This window comes from Parasteatoda tepidariorum, chromosome 3 (genome assembly GCF_043381705.1).
Source record: "Parasteatoda tepidariorum isolate YZ-2023 chromosome 3, CAS_Ptep_4.0, whole genome shotgun sequence".
In the NCBI taxonomy this organism is placed as follows: domain Eukaryota; kingdom Metazoa; phylum Arthropoda; class Arachnida; order Araneae; family Theridiidae; genus Parasteatoda; species Parasteatoda tepidariorum.
The window spans coordinates 539,963-562,814 of record NC_092206.1 but is presented as its reverse complement, the minus strand read 5'-3'; the positions used below and the strand labels follow the sequence as shown (position 1 = coordinate 562,814).

Below are 22,852 nucleotides of genomic sequence, written 5' to 3'. Positions count from 1 at the left end.
CCTGAGCACTTTTACTTGTATCACTTGGTTAACATTGTAGTGCAATATCTTCAAAATAAATAGGAAGTGTATAAAAAATATCCTGTATATAAACCCATTACACGTATGTTTAAATATAAGAGTATTGCCTATAAACACGTGCAAAACATGCAATTATTAAAAAAGCTTCTAATCATTGGATCTCATTGTTATCATGTACCTGATATAATCTCTATTTAAATGATATATCATCTCATGTATCCAATCGTTGAATTTATATGATATATCGTCTCATTCATGCACGAACTGGTTTCAGTAGCGTGAAAACAATAATGAGTATTTACCTAGTAATTATCTTAGAAGTGCATCTAATAATTTGGACATATACTATTCATATATAAGTTAAAATATTGACAAAATATGGAAAATAATGACAAGAGAAGAAAAATTCTTAAAATTATCTTTTAAAAGTATTTAAAATGATATGTATATTTTTTTCATTTATCTAACAACAAAATTATTAAAAATCCGGAAAACAAAATAAAGAAAAGTAAATTAATCAAAATAATATATGTATGCTGTTTTCTTTTAACTATTTTGTTATAATTATTTTTCCTTGTTTTATTCATGTTGTTGTTAATTAGGATTGACCGTTTATTATTAACAGTAGAAGGTTTACATAAAGAAAAAGGAATAAATAAATGATTGAAAAACAAAATGGCAAAATAAGTAATGGAAAAATTTCAATTATGACAGAGTTTTGCCGAATCATACAGCTTTTTTTGTTTGTTTTGTTGCTGCAATATTTAGTTTTTTTAAATTAGTTTTAAGTCATTAAATGATGTTCCATCGATAAGTTGACCGGAAAGTAAAATGGCAAAAAAAAAAAAAAAAAAAAAAAAAAAAAAAAAAAAAAAAAAAAATCGATCCAATTTTAGAAAAGACGTTTTGTTTAATTGTGCAGTTTTAATGGTATTCTCGATATCTATTTTTAATTAACTTTTTTAAAGAGTTTTTAAAAATAAGTGCTCATAAAAACTTGTGTGGACCATGTAAATAATTTGTTTTCTTTGAAACAAAATTTGTTTTTGAAGTAAGGAAACTAGATTAAACCAATGATGGTAACGCTTCTGCTTTTTTCCAATGTAATTATTCTACATATAGATTCAAAATTTTTGTATTTCTTTTGCATACTACCTGTGATTTTTCAACGCACCATGAATTATGGTAACGCGCCTTCCTCATTCAGAACTTCTGAAATGGAATGAAAGAGAGGGGAATTGTAAACACAGACAAAGGAGTAATGAGGAAACCCCCAGCCCGCCTTCCCCCCTAAATTCCCCAACCAATCCAAAACGGTCTTTCTTCCAACTCGCTATTTACAACTCACGCAACTCCCTCAGTCGCAGACGATACACTGCTGTTCGAAGTAGAAGTTATGTTTGTTTTCATTCGTGTTCATTCTCATACTCTGACATGTGTTGGATAGTTATATTCATTTGAAACTGGTTACAATTAAGGAAATGGTAGCCGCCCTGTAGGCCCTATCGGAGCCTGACTGGGGCGGCTCTGAAGGATGATTAACGCACCGGGGCTGACCCCCGGGACATGGTTGATCTTAGCGGCCCTGCTTGGAACATTACTGCTTCAAAAAATTGAGGGAAAACCTGTGACGGTAACTATAACCGCTTTTTTTTAAAAATTCTCTGACTTGTTTTATGCAGCTTTTTTAAGTTTACCTTTTATAGTTACATGTTTTTTTTTTTATCAATCTTTTACCTACTGACCTGTTTCAGGGTCGACAGTTTCTTTTTTCGCCGACTTTATACGTTTGGTACCGATTATATCCTCACTTTCTTGTTAACGTTGTTTGTTGTTTATCTGTAACGGAGTCTGTTTATTTTGGCGAAATAAGCAAGAATGTTCTTTTTAATTTAAAATTAAAGTAATGAGGAAAGTCTGTAAAATACTTCTGTATGCTTAAAATAGCAGAAAAAATTTAAATACACAAATAATATTGTTGCAAGAAAGGTAAACTAAGAAAAAAAAAGGGAAAAATAATTTTTATTTTTTAAAAGTTTATTTAAGATTTTTTTTATTTGATAACATTGAAATTTAAACGTTTACACAGTTCTTAAATGTTATGACATTTAATTATTAACAGGAATATTAATTACAAATTTCGCACTTAATTATAAAATTGTAAAAAAAAAGAAAGAATAATAATATATAAATAAAAAAATTAAAAGAATTATGACAATAAAGACGCATAAATTATTTTTGTATTGTACTTTTACTTTTGGTAAAACGCTGTACTCTTAAAGTTCTGAAAAGTTTGATTTAAAGTTTTTGCGTTATTATTAAAACAAACAACAGCAATAATAATAACAATAAAACTTATATCATCCATAATTCAGAGCGATTGTGTTTTCACTATCTATAATATTTAGTAGCTAAAATAATTGATCACAAACTAAAAGTTCGGGGGGCAATAAATGAGAAGAATATGGAAAGATGTCATTTTGGTGATGCTCATTTTTGGATGAAAGGAAAAATTATATATCATTATGTAGCATTTATCTTTATGTAGTGCATCAATTATGTAGAGCATAATTGTAGCGTATCAATCATGTAGCGCATAAAATCAATCAATAAATAATTATAATTATCTCAATCGATTTCACCAATCGATGATTTTTTACACCCGCTACTTTTTACTATAATTTATTTTAATTTCTAATTATTAAATTTAAAATTCTTAATTTGTTTAAAGTCAAGCCTGAATCAAAATGCTAATTATTTCTGAAAAAAAAAATGAATGGTAAATTAGTTTTTGCACAGGACCAATTATTAGATGTATTATAATTATAATGAATGTAATAATTTGGCCAGGGTGAATTATTAGATTCATTTGGTGATACTCTATACAGTTTTATTGTTTTTAAGCGACTGAAATCGGTTTGCAAGTTCGTGTATTAAATGAGACTATTTATTATATCAAACATTATATATTATAATGATTAGATGCACCGTTTTAATAATGACATGATTTGCACCGCCTTGATAGGAAATACTTAAACAACTATGTTATGGGTTTTTATTCATGAGATTTCTTATATATTTCCTAATTTGTATATATTTTTAACCTACAATGTTAATGATGCAGGAGAGAGTAAACAAATGCGTCAAAACAATAATGCTGTATAGAGTATAATTAAGATTTTACATGGAATCTTATGATGCATCTAATAATATGGGACTGTAATTCTTTAGATCAGTGATTCTCAACCTTTTTTTTGTTGCGTCACACTTTTAACGATTTCGAAATTTGACGGCACACAATGAAAAAAAAAAAAAATTTTAAAGTTATTTACTTACCTATAATACACTGTGTTAATTAGTTTGTGATAATAATTTTGAATGTGAAATAAAATAATATGTACTACAAAGGCACATTTATTAAGGGAATTATTATTTCTTTCGACTAATTTTTTATTAGTTAGTAACAGTTTTTTTTGCTAATTATTAATTGTTAGCCTGTTTTCTATAGTTATTAAATGTTGTTTTTATTACATTGTTATTTTTTGTGATTTCTTGTTAACTAACTTTTTTGCTAATTATTAATTGTTAGCTTATTATTTTTCTTGCTAGTTATCCATTGTTAATTTGTTTTTACAACTATTAAATTCATAGCTTACTTTAATGATTAGCTTTTATTTTCGCTTGTAAGTTAGTATTTAGCTTGTTTTAGCCTTGTTAATTAATAATTTTAATAGTCATTAAATTTCCTACTAATTTCAACATTCTTTAAAATTGTGTGTCAAAGACAATTTAAACACTTCCTTCTTATTTTAAGATTGTCAGAGACAAGAGATGTTCACGTGGTTAAAGCGTGAAAAAATTATAAAAAGTATATATATAATATTATATATCTATACACTTTTTTTTAGTTTAAACTTTACTTGTAATAAAAAAAGCATTATAATTTTTATTGTACTATTTCTAATATATGGCGGCACATTTTAAGAGTTTGGCGGCACACAAAAGTGCCACAGCACAGTGGTTGAGAATCACTGCTTTAGATTAACTTATGATAAATAATATGAAATATTTTTTATGATGCTTAAATATTTCATGAATAAGTCATTTCATAAGAGAATAATAAGGAAGAAATTGATTAACCGTGGGAATTCTCGCCTTGGAACAAGTACACCTTGTTTCAATGACGTGAAAGGAAGAAGGAACAATGTTAAGTGCCTTTTATTACGTAGTATCAGGGGAGGAAAGAATGATTAATGCATACAGTGAAGTATTCGCTTAAATGCATTGTATAAAATTTATCCAACTGGAAGTTGGAAAAAAAAAATTTGCTTATAAGATTTTAGAGATTATTCGTTCGCTCTTGTTAATTATAAAATTCTATTTAGGTTAAGTGGAAAACTGTAGACGGCTAGTAACTATTTAAAAAACTTAAAATAAATAAATAAAATAAAATAATTAACTGGACTATTCATATAGTGATCTATATGACTTATATAATTAACTGTTCCACACATGCGGCACTATCTGTCTCATTCATATTATGAAGATTCATTTAATGATAGTAGAGCTACTCCTGTGATAACTGTTATAACAAGAGTCATATAATGATAACTGGATGACTCACATAATAATTTGACGAATTATGTAATGATAGTTGCAGAGCTGGACTTAGCCTCATGGGGGCCCGGGGCAAAAACTTCTTTGGGGGGCCCCCTCTGCTTCACTTCTTCAGTAAGGAAGAATTGAACTTTATGGAAGTATTTAAATTTTTCACCTCATTATACATAAGTAACCATAAAATGAACTAGAACCTAAAATAGCTATAAATGTCCCTCTTCCTCCATTGGTCTGACGAAATATCGTTCTGTCCATTTTTACTTATTTTCTGACCATTCTATGTCCATCATGCCGAATGCAGTTTTCTTGATTGTTCACTTTGTCATCTAGCAGCGAAATATTCAGATCCTTGCTGACATTAAGGCGGAATTCAGCTAAATGTTCGCAATGACGATGGCTCACTTGAGCCAATCAGAAGGCCGTATTTTTGTAAACACATCGCATTTTGCGATGTGTAAAAATGCAGGCTTTTCATTCGCCAAATGTGTCCATCGAAATGGCGACACATTTAGCCGAATTCCGTCCTAGAAAGCCATGGAAATATAGATTTTTTGTATTCATCCGATAGATGAATGAAGGAGCTAACATAAAATTGACGGATTTTACACTGTACTGATATTTCGTTCAAAAAGAGTTCATTAAAGAAATAAGCCTAAAACAAATTGAGGCCGCCCTCTGATGTGGGGCACGGGGCAACTGCCCTGTGTGCACCTGCCTCTGGATAGCTGAAGGACTCCTATAATAACAGTTCCACTCAAACAATGATCATTAGACTATTCATGTAATGATGACTAGACCATTCATACAATGGTAACTGTTCAACTCATAAACTGACATTCTTAACTACAAAATTATCTGAATCCTAGGACAGGAAGAATCCATTTCCTGTAATCCATTTGTAGTCATTGACATTACAGGCTTTTGAAAGATAGTTTCTGTGCATGAGAGGTTTTCACCCTGTTCCCTTCATCTCCAGTGCATGAAGTGCCTTTTTTTTATAAATTATCTAAACATGCAGTCCCTTATTAGGCCCACTCAAAGATTCTATGTAAAATCTTCAGGTGATGCAGCTTTGACGCTGCTGAATGAACGTGTATCAAAGGGGTTAACATTGTCATGCAATACGTTAAAAATAAACACAAATAGGAAGTATATAAAAAATCTCCCGAATAAAAAACCCATGACACGTATGCCTAAATATAAAAATATTGCCTATAAACTCGTGCAGAACATGTCATTGTTAAAAAAAACTGCTGTGCGTCTGATAATTAGATCTAATAATTACAATATAAAAATATAATACCTGATAAAATATATATTCTGTATATCGTATCATTTATCGTCAAAATTTTATGTCAAATGATCGTTTGAGTAATAATATAAATTACAATGATGAAGAAACAAGTAAAATAATGGACGTGGTATATTTGACTTTCAAAGCCACTGAGGTTATGAAAAAGAATTTATTTTATTATTGTTCGCACCCACCATGATTAACCAAAGTATCCATTCAAAAGCCTTAACGACGGGCTCATTTAAAATGGAGACAACATATTTCTAAACAAGAGCGCACTTTTAACAAATTTTGTACTGTTAAATCATTTTTCTGCCATTTCATTTGCGCCGTTAAAAGACCTTTTTATTTTTACTGTGACAAAGTTGTAGCATGGCGAAATAACCAATAAAATTATACAAATTAGAATGAGACAAAAATGAAAATTTGTTTTCCAATGTATGCGTTTCTACAGATAGGTCCTAGATGACCTTCTGTATCGCATTTGATATTGTTTCTAGATAGGCACTCTTCTCTGAATATATTTACAGATACATTTAATTGTCTGCTTGAAAATCGTCCCTAAAAATAGCCTCCAACCCATTGTCTTTTTTAAATGTATGATTTGAAATTGTATGTTTTTAATTTGTACCAGTTATACTAATTTATTGAGAAGACTAAAGCTACGTTTATGTATAAAGAAAGGAAAAAAAAAATGTTTTGACGCTTTCATGATCATGGTTGTGACGCTTTTCCATGTTTTAATGAGAGAAAGCGCGGAAGAAAAGAAAAAGAAAGTGACTTCCGTTCCTTTTGCGGAAGTGATGCGGATAAAGATCCCCACCTCTCCCTCTCAACTGCATCCGTTGGAACGAGATGAAAATTTTAGTGAAATGAAAGAAGAAGAGTTCAAAGTGATTGTTTGAGTTCGTTGCCACCGCTGAATAGAAAAGTAAAGTGAAAATAAATCATTCCACTGTGTAGCCCCCTGGGAATTTGAACGTTTTGGAATGATTTCTTCGGAGAATAAATCGAATAATTATTTTTTATGGACGAAGCCTTAAATAAACGTAAAACTTCATAAATGAACACATTTTTTTTCTGCTGCAATAAAAAGTACTGTATCGAAACAGTTCAAAATAATTTTCAACGTTTTCTCTAATATAAACAGGATATCCGTACCCACCTAAAAAGTCATGATTTCCACTATTTAAAAAAAAAAAAAAAATCATGGAAAGTGATGGATTTAGGTAAACGAAAACTCTAATTTTTAAAGTGGAATTTATTTAAGTGTAATCTCCCCACAACTCATGGTGCTCCGAATATTTGAATTTGTAACAAAATCCCCACTCCCAGTCCTATTTTATTAAAATATAAAATCTTTTTATCGTGTTCTTTCAAGATGATGGTATTCTTTGAAAAAATGATAGAAAAACATCCTATCTAGAGCGAATTATCTTCTAAACTTCCTGTGATTTCAGAATTTTTGTTATTATTTTATTATTTTATCAATTTAAAATTCTAGTTGAAGTTCGCCAGTCATCGTCGAATTTTTTTTTAATTCCGAAATGAGAACAGAAAAATCAGGTGTATTTCTTTCCTTTCCGATGAACAAGAAAAGTATCTTTAGAATATAATTTTGCAGAAAAAAGAAGAAAAAAAAAATTATTTGCTTTTGTATTTTTTCTGCTATTTTATGGTTTCAGCTCTTTCTTTTCTCTGTTTTTTTAAATTTATGAAGATGCGGAGTATAACGGTTTTGGTGACACCTATCATTTCAATTGATGTTATTATAATGCTTTTTTAAATATATTGTTGTGTTTTTGTCAGAGAAAATAGTCACTTCGTTAAGTCCTAAAAAAATTCTTGGAATGGAAAGTCATGAATTTGAAAATCTAAAATGTAGCAGATACCCTGCATAAAACAACCAAAGCATTCTTCTCGTGATGTTTCTATATTTTGTATATTATGAAATATTCCATCATGTCCTTGAGATTTTTCTTTAAAAATTTTAAATAAGATGTTTGATTTCTAAAAAATACTGACTAAACACTTAAAAAAAAAAAACTGTGAGTGACGCATCTTTTATTACGTTATACCCAACCAGAACTGCATTCTTGAGTTATTCAAGAAAAAAAGCGTTTTGAAAGAATTGCTTGACAAGAAAGTAATCACCTACCACAATGGGGTCACGTGATACTCACGATCCTGGGTTAGATACATTAACATTCACCTTTCGATGTCATTTCTTAAAACTATTTTTTATTCGATTCCTACTACAGTACTTCCTACTATAACTATAGTGAACCTTTAAGGGGCCGAAATTTCGGTTCACTTTATCAAGCAATTGTAACTAGTTTTTCCGAACTGCTCCCTTTTATTACAAATTATTTAACACTAGGTTGCCTAAAGGAAGCCATTTTGACTGCTTTTTAATTTGAAAAAACAAAATGTACAAATAATAATGCCTAGATTAATATTTTCTTTCCAAGTAAAGTAAATGCTTTTATTGTTAATGTTTACTAATAACTTGTTGCATAACTGTAAATAATATTAAAAATTAGTTAAACAAATTTCTTTACACATTCTTTCAGTCATTTTGGGCAATATAGTTATATGCTAAGTTTCAGTCTTTCTGGTGTTAAATAAAAAGAAATATAAAATTAATTAAAAATCAATCATAAAAAATGTGTTCACTTTTAATGACTCTTCCTCTGGCGTACGGAGGGACGGCCTTTATTGGGAAACAATTTTAAAATTACCAAAGAAAGAAAGAAAGAAAAAAAAAATCTGTCAAAGACAGAAAAGAGCTTCTTTTAGTTCACTCTATACCGGGAGTTGTTCATTATAACGGGGTTGCACTGTTCCACACCCTTCCTATATCTTCTTCATATTGTTCATAAAAGATTTTTTATTCACCCACTCAAGTGTTCAAATACATTTTGTTTTAAACGTGTGACACTTGCATGTTAATACAGTTTGTTTCATTCATTCAATATTGATAGAATCTACTGTGGCGTAACTACCACTACAAAAGTTTAACATCATTCACTAGTATATAAAGCATGCTAACTTTATTCTATCACGAGGTACCTTTTGATAGATGAAGGTAGGTTGGCATGGTCGATTAACTCCGCCCCCACAATATAATCAATTAATTTTTAGATAAGATTTAGAATTAAATTTAGAGAAGATTTTCTTAATTATTTCATAACTTTGTTGACCTAAGTAGAAATTGACTTTAAGAAACTTTTTCTTTTCATATAATTTTCTTGCATTACATTTTTTTTTTAAAGCAAATGTCTACGCAAAATGTTTGGAACGTTTTAAAATCGCCAAAAAATTAACACATTAGACAATTCAATTAAGCTTTTGCAAACGGAATATACATCAGTATATATTAATAAACAGTTATAGAAATTGGTATAAAGCAAATAGTTTGAAAATTTTTAATTTTTTTTTTGTATTGTTTGTTAGCCACAAAAATGCTGTTTTATGATTTGTCCAAATTCATATAATGACATTTATGAAGCTGAAAAAAATTTAAATGAAAACTTCGGCTAGGATTTGTAGTTTTTAAACTTTAAAATTGAACATGTTTTGACTTATTAATATTTCAATTTCTTTCATTAAATTTGTAAAGTTCGCGTTTGCTAAACTATATATATGACGCTTTGCATCCATCACCACAGCAATTGTGGGAAGAGCTATGTGTTCCACTGAACATACGTCAATCACTACAATGTTTCCAAATGTTTATAGCTGCATCTAAATGAATGGATACAGAATGTTGAATATAATTAATGTTATTTATAAAAAAAGTAATATTTATGAATTATTTATATAGAAGTAATGTAAAACATATTAAATTGCGTTGTTTTTAAACTTCATATCATTATCGTTAACATTTTTAAAGTTGCGATCAGAAAAGTTTCAACTATAATTCTCCCCTTCATATTTAAATAATTGCAGATAATTGCTCATCGATTTTAACTATTTTATTATTGACTAAGCAATATATTCATTTTCACCAGTTGTGTAAAAACAATACAGTGTTACATTATAATTGAGATTTTACATCGAATCTTATGGTTCGACTAATAATTTGGGACTGTAGTATATGAATTCGAGATAATCACATGATACTCTATGGTGGCAGTGATGAATTGAAAATGAGGGCAGGTTGAAGTGGTAAAAAGAAGAAGAACCGAAAAAAAAAGAAGAAGAATTGGCAAAGGTGAAAATTTGCACCCACGTTTCCTTCGCATTGCATTTATGCTGTTCTTCTTGCGTTCACAATGGTTAACCGCAGCCACCCCAATTTTTACCAGAAGATAAAAAAAATTATTCGTCATCATGATTGCACTCAAACTTTTATAGTTAAGAAGATATTAACATCAGCAAACACATTATTAAAAAAATTTGTTTGACTGAAAAAAAAATTATAAATAAAATAATAATAATAAAATTAAAAAAAAAGGCTATGTATAAAAAGCAGGGACCGTATTAGAAAAAATGAAGTCCGTTAACGCAAATTATTTCATGGTAAAAATGGACTATTCTCAAATTATTTTCTCATAAAAATAAAACCTTTACAAATTATTTTACCGTAAAAGCGGACTTTTTCTGAAAGTATTTTACCACAAGAATGGACACTTATTGTAAAAATCGACCCCTGACACATTATTTTACCTTTAAAACGGATGCTTCACACTATTTTTCATTTTTAAAATGAAGCATTTTAAAAATGAACTCTTCACGGAATTTCAATAAAATTATTATTCACAATTTTAAAACTACAATTCTTTGAAATGTTTTTGAGTTTTTTCCCCCTCAAAAAACATGACTTATTTTGACATATTCTCATAGACAGTGTAAAGAATTCGATTCTATAGTAGTTTTAAATTCAGAATTTTATTTATTCGTAGTTCCACTCCCAACAAAGAAATTTTTAAACACGAAACTCAAGACGAATCAGACACTTCATGACAGATCATGGATTAGAGTCCGTCAGGCAAACCTTAAGAAGATTTCGTAGTTTTCCCCACTATGTAACGCAAATGTGGATTATTATTATCAAAAATTCCTCCACGGAGGCAAATTTCTCCCAATACTGGATCCTAGAGTTCCCTTGTCTTCTGGTTTCAAAATGAAAAGGCTACTGAGTTGAACATTAGATGTCGTAAACCCTAAAAATTGGGTCGACTGTTCAACGATGGATATAATAATCAGTAAGATCGATCCCGGATATATATCGAGTTATGGACAAAGAGATGTGGAAACATACTATTTCACATTTAGGTGGAATAATTTCTTTCATTCCAGTGGAGGGGAAACAGACGATCATTTGACTTAGAGCCAAGACTTGCTTAGTTCTTCACACAGTTTGCTTCATTTCCGATTTTTTCTTTTGCGAAAGTTTTTTTATTTATTATTATTTAACGCCATGTTTTACGTCGGCGACATAAAAAAATTCTTACACAAACTGCTTTGTTTCCTATTGAAAAACATATTTACATCCTGTTGTGCACATTTCTATGGAAAATATGTGCTAAGATTATTTTCATCCTTTGCAAAATCGGGGATATGCTAACTCTCTTTAGTTCCGGATTACCTAATGAATTAAAGAGTGATTTCGATTGATATATATATATATATATATATATATATCTTATAATGCGTCGAATAATATGGCCAGGGACTGTATTGACGAAATGTTCTTATACAAGACTAAAATAATTGTATACTTTGTTCACAAACTATTTTTTTGTATGGAAAACATTGAATTTTAAGGAAAAAAAATGCAATAAGAAACAATTTCAAAGGTTAGTAAACTAAGTCTTTTTTTTTTTTTTTTNTAAATTTTTTTTTTAAAATTTAATTTGCGTGTTATCACAAACATGTTTCATATACTGAGGAAGCAACGTAATTTAGGTTGTTTGCATCCTGCGGTTTTATATGTTTGATCTTATCTTTCGGCTTTAAAATGACATCTGCCATAGACATAGTGTCTTCTTCGAGAATATTCTATTAGCATTTTATTCATGAATAAATGACCAAATATAAAAGCAATGCACGATTTTCACAAGTAACTTGCACCTACGACAAGAATATTGAGTGTAAACAACTGATTTTTTTCAATTCATAAAAGGTAATAAGGACAGCTACACAAATTTGTCTAGTTGTCATTGCGTCACTTCCGGTCGTTTTATTCAAAACTGTGAATAACTAAAAATATTTTTTCGAGCAGCATATCATCTAAACGTAATCCCTAACTCTAAGGAAAAAATTTCAAAAAAATATTTTGCTATCAATAAAATTTCATTAGATATTATTATGCTTTTATAATTATTAGTTAAAAAAAAATGCTAAACATTTTTGTTAAAAAGTAAAAAAAATGGTGGAAAAAGTAGAAAAAAAATGGCGACGAATTATAAAAATTCTTCTTCTAAAACAGAGTTCCTGAAACTGTGGGCATCGCCAAAAATGTTAGCAATTTTGATATTTTATTAACTTATAATAATAATTTTACAATTGCCAAATATTTTTGCACAATGAATCTGACTATCGGTCCTTGAAGTAAATCGGGCTGCCCTGCCCTAAAACATTCTGATAGCACCAACTATTGGGCCCACCCGTCATAATTTTTGCTTCGTTGAAATATTTGGACAGACAATTGGAACAATTATTTCTCCATATATACACGCCAGCAAATGAAAGGTTTTCCTCAAACAATCCCCAATGAATAGACACACGACTGGTTCGTAAAAAACAGGCTTTGACGATGCGTTTGTGAAGGTCAAGAAAATAAAAGGAAAACGCTGCTCTCTTTTCGATAATGTTCAAACAGTGACACGAAAAATCATTTGTGTAATATTTATCGTACAGTGCATCATTTTGCACACAATTATATTTTTTAAACCGGCGTTGAATGATGCATCAATGTACACCTCCCTATTCTTTAAGTTTTGAACCTAAGACAACTGTATCAACCAACAAACAGCCTTTTGATATAACTAATTCGGTTACATTGAAATGAAAACCTCTCACGATTAGCCCGATCTAACCTATTAGCCGAATACCATATAGGATATGCGATCAACACTGTTAGTGCGAGCGAAATTCGTTCCGGCCATCCATCGCTGGGGTTCGAACTCGTAGTCCCCTCATTTGGAGGCGAACACTCATCTCTGCTGATGCCACGACTTTGCACACAATTATTAACATCTTTTATTCAAAGATGATATTTCATGCATTAAATTTTATTTTATAAATTATTTATTGTTTTTTTTTAATATTAACGTTAATAAAACAGATAAAGGTCACAATTTTTTAAAATATTTGTTAAATTTTTTTTATAACCGTAGAACAGCCGACCCAATTTTTTGGGCTTACGACTACTAATAACTAGCTTAACCCCGCCCCCGGTATCCGGGGAGACTCCGAAAGTGCGTGCAGCTGTTCAATCACATAACAAACATATTATAGTTTTAACAAATAGGGAGAATATGAAATCCGTGAAACTGAGTTACTTAGAAATGAACTAAATACAAACAAACATTAAAGAGAAATTAAACACTATCAATCAGAAGAGATGTCGCATTTTCAGTAGGGGGTGCAAAGTTAACGAAAATAAACTTACAACTATTAATGTTAAACTCCGTTGCCTTGTCATTTTGAACCCAATCCAGAAGACAAGGAAACATCCGGATCAAGTATTGGGAGAAACTCGCCTTCGTGGAGGATTTTTTGACGGAACTAATTCGCATTTGCGTTACATGGAGAGGAAAACCACAAAAACTCCCACGGTTAGCCCGAGGGAAAGAGGACTATTACCCATGATTCGTCTCTCACTGAGGATATTTTACTTCAGCACTGTGGTCGGTGCAAGCTAGATGCGGGTTTTCGTATCGACCAGCCATCGCTAGGATTCGAACCCGGTTCACCTCATTGGAGGGTGAACGCTCTATTATCTGAGCCCCGTCACGGCTCAAAAAAATCACAATTGTGATTATCTGTGTTAACCCAGATAAAGGCCCTAAATAATAAATTGTGCTCCCTGACACTTTTCTAAGTTTTAAATTCAGTTCATTTTAAATCAATACCTAAGAAAGAAAAACACTTCATGATATATCAGAATAATTTTATTTATTTACATCATTTTCTAACAAGTTCATTCAACCATTTTGTCATAATTTTATTGTTTTAATTCATCACTTAAGTCGTTTAAATTTTTGTTTTAATTCTGTGATGGTTCCCTTATCATTATTCCATTTAGTAGATACGGCTTTAAATTCAAAATATAGTACAACCTCGCTACAGCACTATTTTGGGTAACACAATAAATAGAGTGCTATATATTTTATTGTGTCGGCATACTTTGGGAACGCTATAAGATTTTAATGTTATATGTGTCTATTTATATATTGTATGAAAATTTAATTTGGTCGTTATGGTTAAATATGAAATCTGTTACATCTGCGACCACGTAAGAGATAAGGGAGGTAATTATAAGAGTGGAAGGTCTCGGGGTGGTACATCAAGTATTGAGATCTGAATTCAAAAAACCATTCACTGCAGTGAAAAGAAATAAGTACGTAATCAGCAGTGAGACTTCTCTTGTCAGAAAAAGACCGGAAAAAAAAACCCGGCAAAATATGATTTTTTACATCATTTGAAAACCAATAATAAATGGAGAAAATAAGGCTGACATTTGAAGGAAGAAAAAAAAAATCGTTTTGCAGGGGGTCTTCAGAGAATGTCGCAACATTGAGAGGTGGATTACATTAATTCATATGTAAGTTCGCCTGGACCAAGAAATATTATTGTAGTATCGGATATCGTAGTAGCGAGAGTTCACTGTCATTTGATACCATATATTACAAAAAGGAATGAGCACTTAGTGGCTCTGAAAGATAAAATAGAAATTCAATTAGTTGAATCTTAATAAAAATTATAAGCAATATTTAACATCTGAAGATGGCTGCCCTGTCAGTGAATCTGCCTCAAAATCGATTGTGGGTTGTTATGGAAACGTCACAGACGGAGTCTAGAAGCCTTAGCAAAAAGAGAAAACACACTATCGAATTTATTGCTCTCGTTTCTGGAGATGGAATTTCGAACGACTAACATTATTTGTAGAATCCAATTGACCTATTAGCATTAGAATGGAATAAAAAAATATTATTTTATTCGTTAGGTTTCTTAAGAGAGTACGATAATGTGGCTACACAAACCATAAACACCTTTTTTTTTTAAATACGAGTATTACAGTACATTTATCTGGTTTCATTTGCTTCTGTAAAAATGCATTTCATTGATGCATTCATGCTAGCAGCAAATATGATAATTTTTATTTAAGCATTAATATTTTAAGCACCAAATATTTTTATCAGTAAACTTAGTAACATATTTGCAGAAAATTAAATACATTTAATTATTTGAATTTATTTGAAACTAAAAAAAGTAATATTTTTTTCAAAAAAAATTTGTTTCCATTTTTGAAGGGAGATATAAATTCTAACCAAAAAGAAGCTCACAAAATAAAAGTGCAAAAAAAAAAAAGAAAAAAAAATACGCATTACATAGAGTCATATAAGTTTGAATTAAATATTTTAATAAAAGAAAATGTATAATGTTGAAGCAAAAACGAAATGAAAAGAAATTTTTTTTTGCGTTCAGAAGTTCCCGCGGGCCACACATCAACAGGTTGCACATCCATGTAAAATCTTTATTATCAGATGATATTATACTACCTGACTTGTTTGCGATCGTGTATCAATGTAACCCATCAAATGAGGCGATATATATAATATAAATTTGACGATTGGACAAATTAGACGATATATATTATATAAATATGGAATATCCTAATATCAGGTATTATATTAGGATAATTAGATCAAATGATGAGACGCACTGTAGTTTCTTTTTTAATAATGACATGTTTTGAGGCTTTTATATTTAAACATACATGTCATGGGTTTTTATTTAGGAGATTTTTTATATAGGGGAGAGTCGGGTATCCCCCCCCCCACTGTCAANAATTACCAAAAAAATTAGATTTCGGGTAGCCCTGCTCACATGAATGTCGGGTATCACCGCCCAATTTTATTTCGTCGATAAATGTGCGGGTGCAGAGATTATTATTTTATTGCTTCAAATTTGTTTGTTATATGCATTTTTAACAACAAATATTGTGATTATGAAATGATTGTTATTAAATGATAGAATTCACTAAAATTATGTAATAAATAAAATAATTTTGTGATAAAAATGATAAATGAGGTTTATCTATTGTCAATACATTGGTCATTTTCATTTACGGCTGAAAAAACAGTCAAAAAACATAATTTTTGTAACTGGGCGGGGCTACCCGACACAGTTTGAAAAGAGCGGAAAAACATCTTTTTTTAAATTTCTATTTTTTTAAGTTAAACTATTCTTTTTTTGGTTTATTCTTTTTGCATTATTTAATTAGATGATAAAACAATAGAAACATACAAAAATATTGATTATTACTCAATATTATACAGAAATATAAGCAATGCTCCTTAAGTGGGCGGGGCTACCCGACTCTACCCTACTTTCTATTTATTTTTAACGTTTTGCATTACAATGTTAACCACGAACGTAAGCAAGTGCAAACCGTGTGAAGCTGTATCACCTGATATTTAAGATTTTACATAGAATCTCAGAGTGCGTCGAATAATTTGGCCAGATAGTGTAATTTCAACTAAAAACTCAAGATTTCAATAATTTTTTCTACAAAAATAAATTTGTAGACTGTAATAATATGAGTGCTATCAGTTAAATGCGCACTGTTTCGAGGATTATTAGAATTAAAATTATACGAAATAAAAAATGAACATTAATCTTCATTAGTTTAAACATCTTTTTTTCTATAATTTGATTTTTTTTTTAATGGCAGTTATTTGAAATACAAAAATTTGGATATCATATTAAGATCTGAAAAATTTGAAATATTGTCTAGTTTTACTAACCAATATTCTATCAAAAATTCTAAGAACAATATCTTCATAGAAACACTTTTTAAGATGGTTTTAGAAGACTTAATTCTATCCAAATTGTTTTCTCAAAAATTATCTAACACTAGATGCTCGAAACAATTGTTGAAAGAGCATAAACACCGTGGTATAATTTCAGAAGAATGCTTCGGATATTTCTTCTTCTTTTTTTCTTGTTTGTGGGCTGTTAGAAAGACATTTTCCCACGCGACACAAACACGCATTACATGAGTTTGTAAAGAATTATTTTAACACAAAAGTTAACTTCGTCTTAGAGGATGATTGATGAGTTTTGAAAAAATATATAAATAAAGATTTTGTTTTTTTTGAAATATTTATTTGGGTTTCGAGTATTTGTTTCAATGATTGTTGTGTAAGAATTGATTAAAATTTTACCTTTACTCAAATATAAACGTCATTGACATCAATAATTAGAAATAATTTATAGATACACTCAGATTATCTATAGATACTCAGAGATAATTTTAAATTAGTTTAATTTGTTATAATTTTGGCGGTGCAGGACCTATTCTCACATTTCCAATACAATGTTTCATCTTTATACTTACTACGTCCATTAAGCAAATAATTGTTATTATAGTAGCAAATAACCACCTTGCGAGGATTTTATGTACCTTATTTCCGACATTTTTGGAAAAGGCACAAAAATATGAAATCAAAGGAAACTCTAATAACGATAGTAAGGGGAAAAATCTTCCCTTCCAAGTTCTCCCAGAAAAGGTCCCTCACAAACTGACCCCTGGAGAACATGTTACGGAGTGTCGATGAAGCTTCAAAGGGTTGCGTTTTAAAGCTTTTATTATGACAAAAAACACTTAAATGGCAATACAAAATAATTAGAGCTGGAACATCTTAATGAGTTCTCTCCCCGTAGCCGTTCCGTGAGTGAATGTAGAGGGAGTTTGCAGGTGGCGCTGCATGGCGTATGCAACATTAATTATCTATTGGGACAAAATTCACTTGGGTCAAAAGTCAGTCAGTATTTAATAAATCAATATTTCAGAAAAAGAAAATTTTCACTATTCAACAACGATTTAATTTCGCCAAAGTTAAAAACAAAGACGTGATAAAAATAAAATGTTTCTTTCTTCATATATTTGTATGTAAAAATGTTTTTTTTCTCTTGTGTGAAATTCAAAGAACTATTCCTACATTTTAATCTCGTTCCCCTTTAAAAATTGGACCTGTGTGACGCCCATCATCTTCTTTCTCAATTATCTAATTAATATATTTAAAAACTCTTTGTTTAGTTTGGTTGCATGAAATGTATTATGTGAAACCAATGAGTTGAATTTAAGTTAAAATGATTTAAATTAATTAATGATTCAGTTAAAATGATTTAAAAATATATAATTTTTTAAAAAAAATCTTTGGTTGATGTTTTTTTTACACGAGATCATTTTTAATTTATTTTAAACGGCTATTTAGATAGTATACTTCATAAATATTTTATTACAAGTTCTCTTCACGAAAACTGTTATTATGTACAAATTTAGATATAGTATAGCGAGTGAATAAAGTAAGAATGATGGATGAAAGAAAAACCAATCAATGGATCAGAGAAAAGCTATGTAAACAACGAGTCAGCAATAACAGTCAGTTTTTGTCGAGTCAGCATTTGTTTATGGGACAGCATGCATTTTTTTAAATTTTTTTTTTTAATCTAAAAATGATAAAAAAAAAGTGCTTGAGGCAAACAATATTGAGAAATTCTGTTCCAATCGTCATTTTTTTTATATGTTTCTTAAATTCACATTTTTTTTCTTCCTTCTATTTTATAACTGTCGTTGAACAGCCGACCCAATTTTGAGTTAATGACTACCAATGTAGCCTTTTCATTTTGAGCCCGAACTTTAGGATCAAGTAAGTGGAGAAATTTTCCTTCGTGGAGGACTTAATGAATGGAACTAACTCGCTTTTGCGTTACATGGAGAGGAAAATCACGAAAACATCCCAAGGTTAATCTTTCGGTGCGGGGACTCTAACCCGAGATCCGTCTACCACTGAGGATATATTACGACAGCACTGTGGGCGGCGCTAACCGCATATGAAATTCGTATCGAACAGCCATCGAACCCCGCTCAACTCATTGGGAGAAGAGTGCTCTATCCCCTGAGGTACCAAGTCTAGGATTGCTATAGATTTTATACTTTTCTGGCAGAAATATTGTAATTAAAAATATATATAAAGCAATTTTGCTCAGTGTTATTACAACGAGACAAATCAAAGAAGAAATTTCTTTTCGAAGTTCAAGTGAAGGGTTCTGCCATTAGTAATAAATGAAGATTATTTTTTATAAAGAATGCATCAATTACTTATCTTCTTCATATAAACTTATCAAAATCATTATAACGCTTGAAGACATCCTAGATAACCAATTCACGGGGATCTCCTAACTTTCTTTCTCTCTTGAAGTTTAAATCTTTATATATATTTTAACCACTGGTTTACACTATTTTATCTACTGCTTGCCTCCATTTAATTTTATTCCTATATTCTAATTACGTAACTCTGTTTATTGATTTTAGTGACAGACTTTATTTTAGAATTCCTTTTTATTTTAGCTGATATTTACTGATTTGAACTGATTAATAATTTTAACTGATTCTACTGATTATCATCTTTGCTATTTCTTACTTTTGCCCATTATAAAACAACGGAGTGTTGGGATTAATAGTGTATTTTAGGCTACTCGAGCCCGATAAAAAGTACAAAGTGTTGGGGGGGGGCATTTACGAATTCTATCCACAATAAAACATTCCGGACATAGGAGGTAATTCTTTTTAAACAAGCATTTATGTATGGAAGTAAGTAATATTGTTTGCTAATCAACTTATTTTCGTATTGTCTTCGCTTAATCTGTAACTTTATAGTGAAAACAATTTGTAGAATAGAGAAGTTAGTTCGTAAGAAAAAAAACTTTTTCGAACTAATGTTCTTACGAACTATTATTTAATACAACTGATTTCAATTTCTTAGAAAAAACAATATTTAATTTTTTTAAAATTAAATATGATTTGATTTCGCAACATAAATTTTCAATAGAATTGAATTTCATATCAACTTCTAAATCTAGGAACATGACGTCATACGACATTTCAAGTAGGGAAGTTTATAGTATCACAAACCTGATCTAGGAAAAATTTATTGTAATATTTCTTAATAAATTTTTCCAAATGGGATACACTGGAGCGGAAAGAGAATATATTCTAGAAGAATACTGAAAACAAAAATTATTCTAAGATGAAGAAAGCGATTCTCGAAGTCTTGAAGTTGGATGTTAATGAGCGGGAAAAAATGTAATGATATTGAAATAAATGTTAATGTCTTTATAAATAGATCATCACTTGAACATGACGGGTCAAAGCAAGATAATTCCATTTGTTACTTGTTCTTTGTCTTAAATGACACTGTCTGCTTTTTCTATTTTGAATTTGGCGAGTCATTCATTAAATGCTTTTATGGCGCTCCTCTTTAAATATTAAAAGACACGATCCTCTTCATTTTACTTGCTGTTCATTTCATCGATCCCTATCGTTCTTCGTTCCTATTCATTTGGATGAAGAATTAAATTTTTTTTGGTGATTTCTTTGTATCAGTTTTTTTTTTGAGGCTAACAATGGACAATAACAGAGCCATGATGGCTCAGGGGATAGAGCGTTCACCCTCCAATAAAGTGAACCGAGTTCGAATCCCAGAGATGGCCGGTCGATACGAATTCCACATCCGGCTTGCACCGACCACAGTGCTGACGAAAAATATCCTCAGTGGTAGACGGATCATGGGTTAGAGTCCCCTTGCCGTCAGGCTAACAGTAGGAGGTTTTCCTCTCCATGTAACGCAAATGCGGGTTAGTTCCATCAAAAAGTCCTCCACGAAGGCAAGATTTCTCTCAATATTTGATACAGGAGTTTCCTTGTCTTCTGGATTGGGTTCCAAATGACAAGGTTACGGACATGAGTGGTCGTAAACCCAAAAAAATTGGGTTCAACAAAGGTTAAAAAATAAATAATAAAAGACGTCATATTTTGTTATAGATCTATAATATTTTTATATTTTGTTATAGACGAAAATAATGCACCCTACGTTTTAGGTCTGATAAGTACAAACTATTGATTCTTTTTCAGCTATTTGAAAATTGCAAAAAATGTGAATCTTGGACAATAAGGAGCAATACAATATTCTAGATAAGCGGTTCTCCTGTTTCGTGGAACCTTCGGGTTCCATGGAAATAATCCCAAGACTTATATCTTTTTATTGATTTTAGAAACCTTCAATGAACAATAAAATAATATTTATATCCAATCAATAACATATTTAATATTTCCGTTATTTCTACGAAATTATTTAAGTAGAGTGCCCAAGTTAAAATTATTGATGGTCCCATCAAAATTTTTTGATGATCTTTTGATGGTCGATTCATGAGGGTCGAACAACCATCATCCAACATTTTCCATTCTGTGCTCATATTGTGTTTGATATGCCTTGCATCATTTCATGATGGAAAATGATACTTTAAATCCTCTGATGGTTAACCATCAAGAGAAGTTTGATTCTCATGGTTCCAACTATACATTTCCATGAGGATGGTTAAATGAGAATTGTTTCAGCAGACCATCATCATCTATTTTGACCCATCATAAATCAGACCGAATTCATGCATTGAAGTGGTTCATGAACCAATCCAAGGTTTGATTTCATAAGAAACTGTGATGGAAATTTCTATTGGTTTAACATGAACAAAACAAGTTGCTATTCTTATGTAGGACCATCAATCCGAATTCCTTCATTGGGGTGCTGGTTACCATCAAAAAAATATAATGGTCAATGATGGAACTATTGATGGTTAGAATCAGAAATATGTTGGTCCATCAAGGGAAAACCATCAAAAGTATTGACTTGGGTGCCCATGAAAAAATAAATAAAAAAATTTAAAAAAAGTTGAATAAATAATTAAAAGGATGTGTTTTTATTAAAAAAAATTCGATCTACATTTCTTATCAAAATTTTCAATTAAAAAAAAAAACACATATCAAGGAATCCGGGTAACTATTCTCAAAACGTTTTTAACTTGAACTATAATTTAGCTCCTCTCACTCATTTTCAGCATACATCAAGAACTCATTCAGGTGCTTCAATATTTTCAAATTAGTATTAGTTTTTCTTTTCTTTTTTTAGTTAGTACATTCACAGATGCTACTGTCCCGGGGTTCCATCAAAAAAAGCTTGATATTATTTAAGGTTCTAGTATTATCATTGTTCTAGATTAAGATATATTTTTTCTTTCTTTCTTAATTTTAGAAATGTATTTTTTTCCCTATTTTCCCCAGAAAATAAAAGTGCGTTTTTATATATTTTTTTTTACTTTCAAAACTGAAAAAACAAATAAAATTTTTTAAGATATGGGGGTGTTGTCTTATTGAATGAGTAAGTAGAGAAAAATGAATGTCTTTGTTTTACCATTTAATGTGGTTTGAAATAGAATCATTAACAGGGATCTTTGTTTTTTCGCGAACCCATTCATTTTCTGAAAAATACTACTTTTGTTTCCTTCCCTTTTGCGATCTTTTGACGTCACTACACTCTAATGAATGTGGGAGGTCTCTTTACCGCATTTTATTCATCGAAAAAAAAAAGCGTGCATACGATTTTCCGTACTTAGAATTTTGGTCACCATGATTTTACCGTGAATTTCGGGAACTGATTAGCCCAGTAGTTCATTCGCCAAGTGGGGCTACTTTGTGCAGTGATAGGAATTCAGTTTGATAATCATGTTTTTAGTAAAATATTGATATAAAATTGTTAAAAAAGTTAATTGTTGACATTTTTAATAACAAAAACATCAAGATATGTAAAGATATTAGTTTGAAAATAATTTTCAGCGTTAAAAAAC

General features: G+C 30.4%; 1 protein-coding gene across 1 annotated transcript in view; it reads left to right on the top strand.

The window, feature by feature from the left end:
* Positions 1-1,366: 1,366 nt before the first annotated feature.
* The window catches only part of LOC107454021 (matrix metalloproteinase-17), a gene marked incomplete in the record, with an annotated part of 51,365 nt that continues 29,879 nt past the window's right edge, over positions 1,367-22,852 (top strand). The window contains 1 exon segment of the mRNA XM_043050699.2: positions 1,367-1,654. Within this exon segment, the coding sequence (XP_042906633.1) occupies positions 1,556-1,654 (99 nt within the window).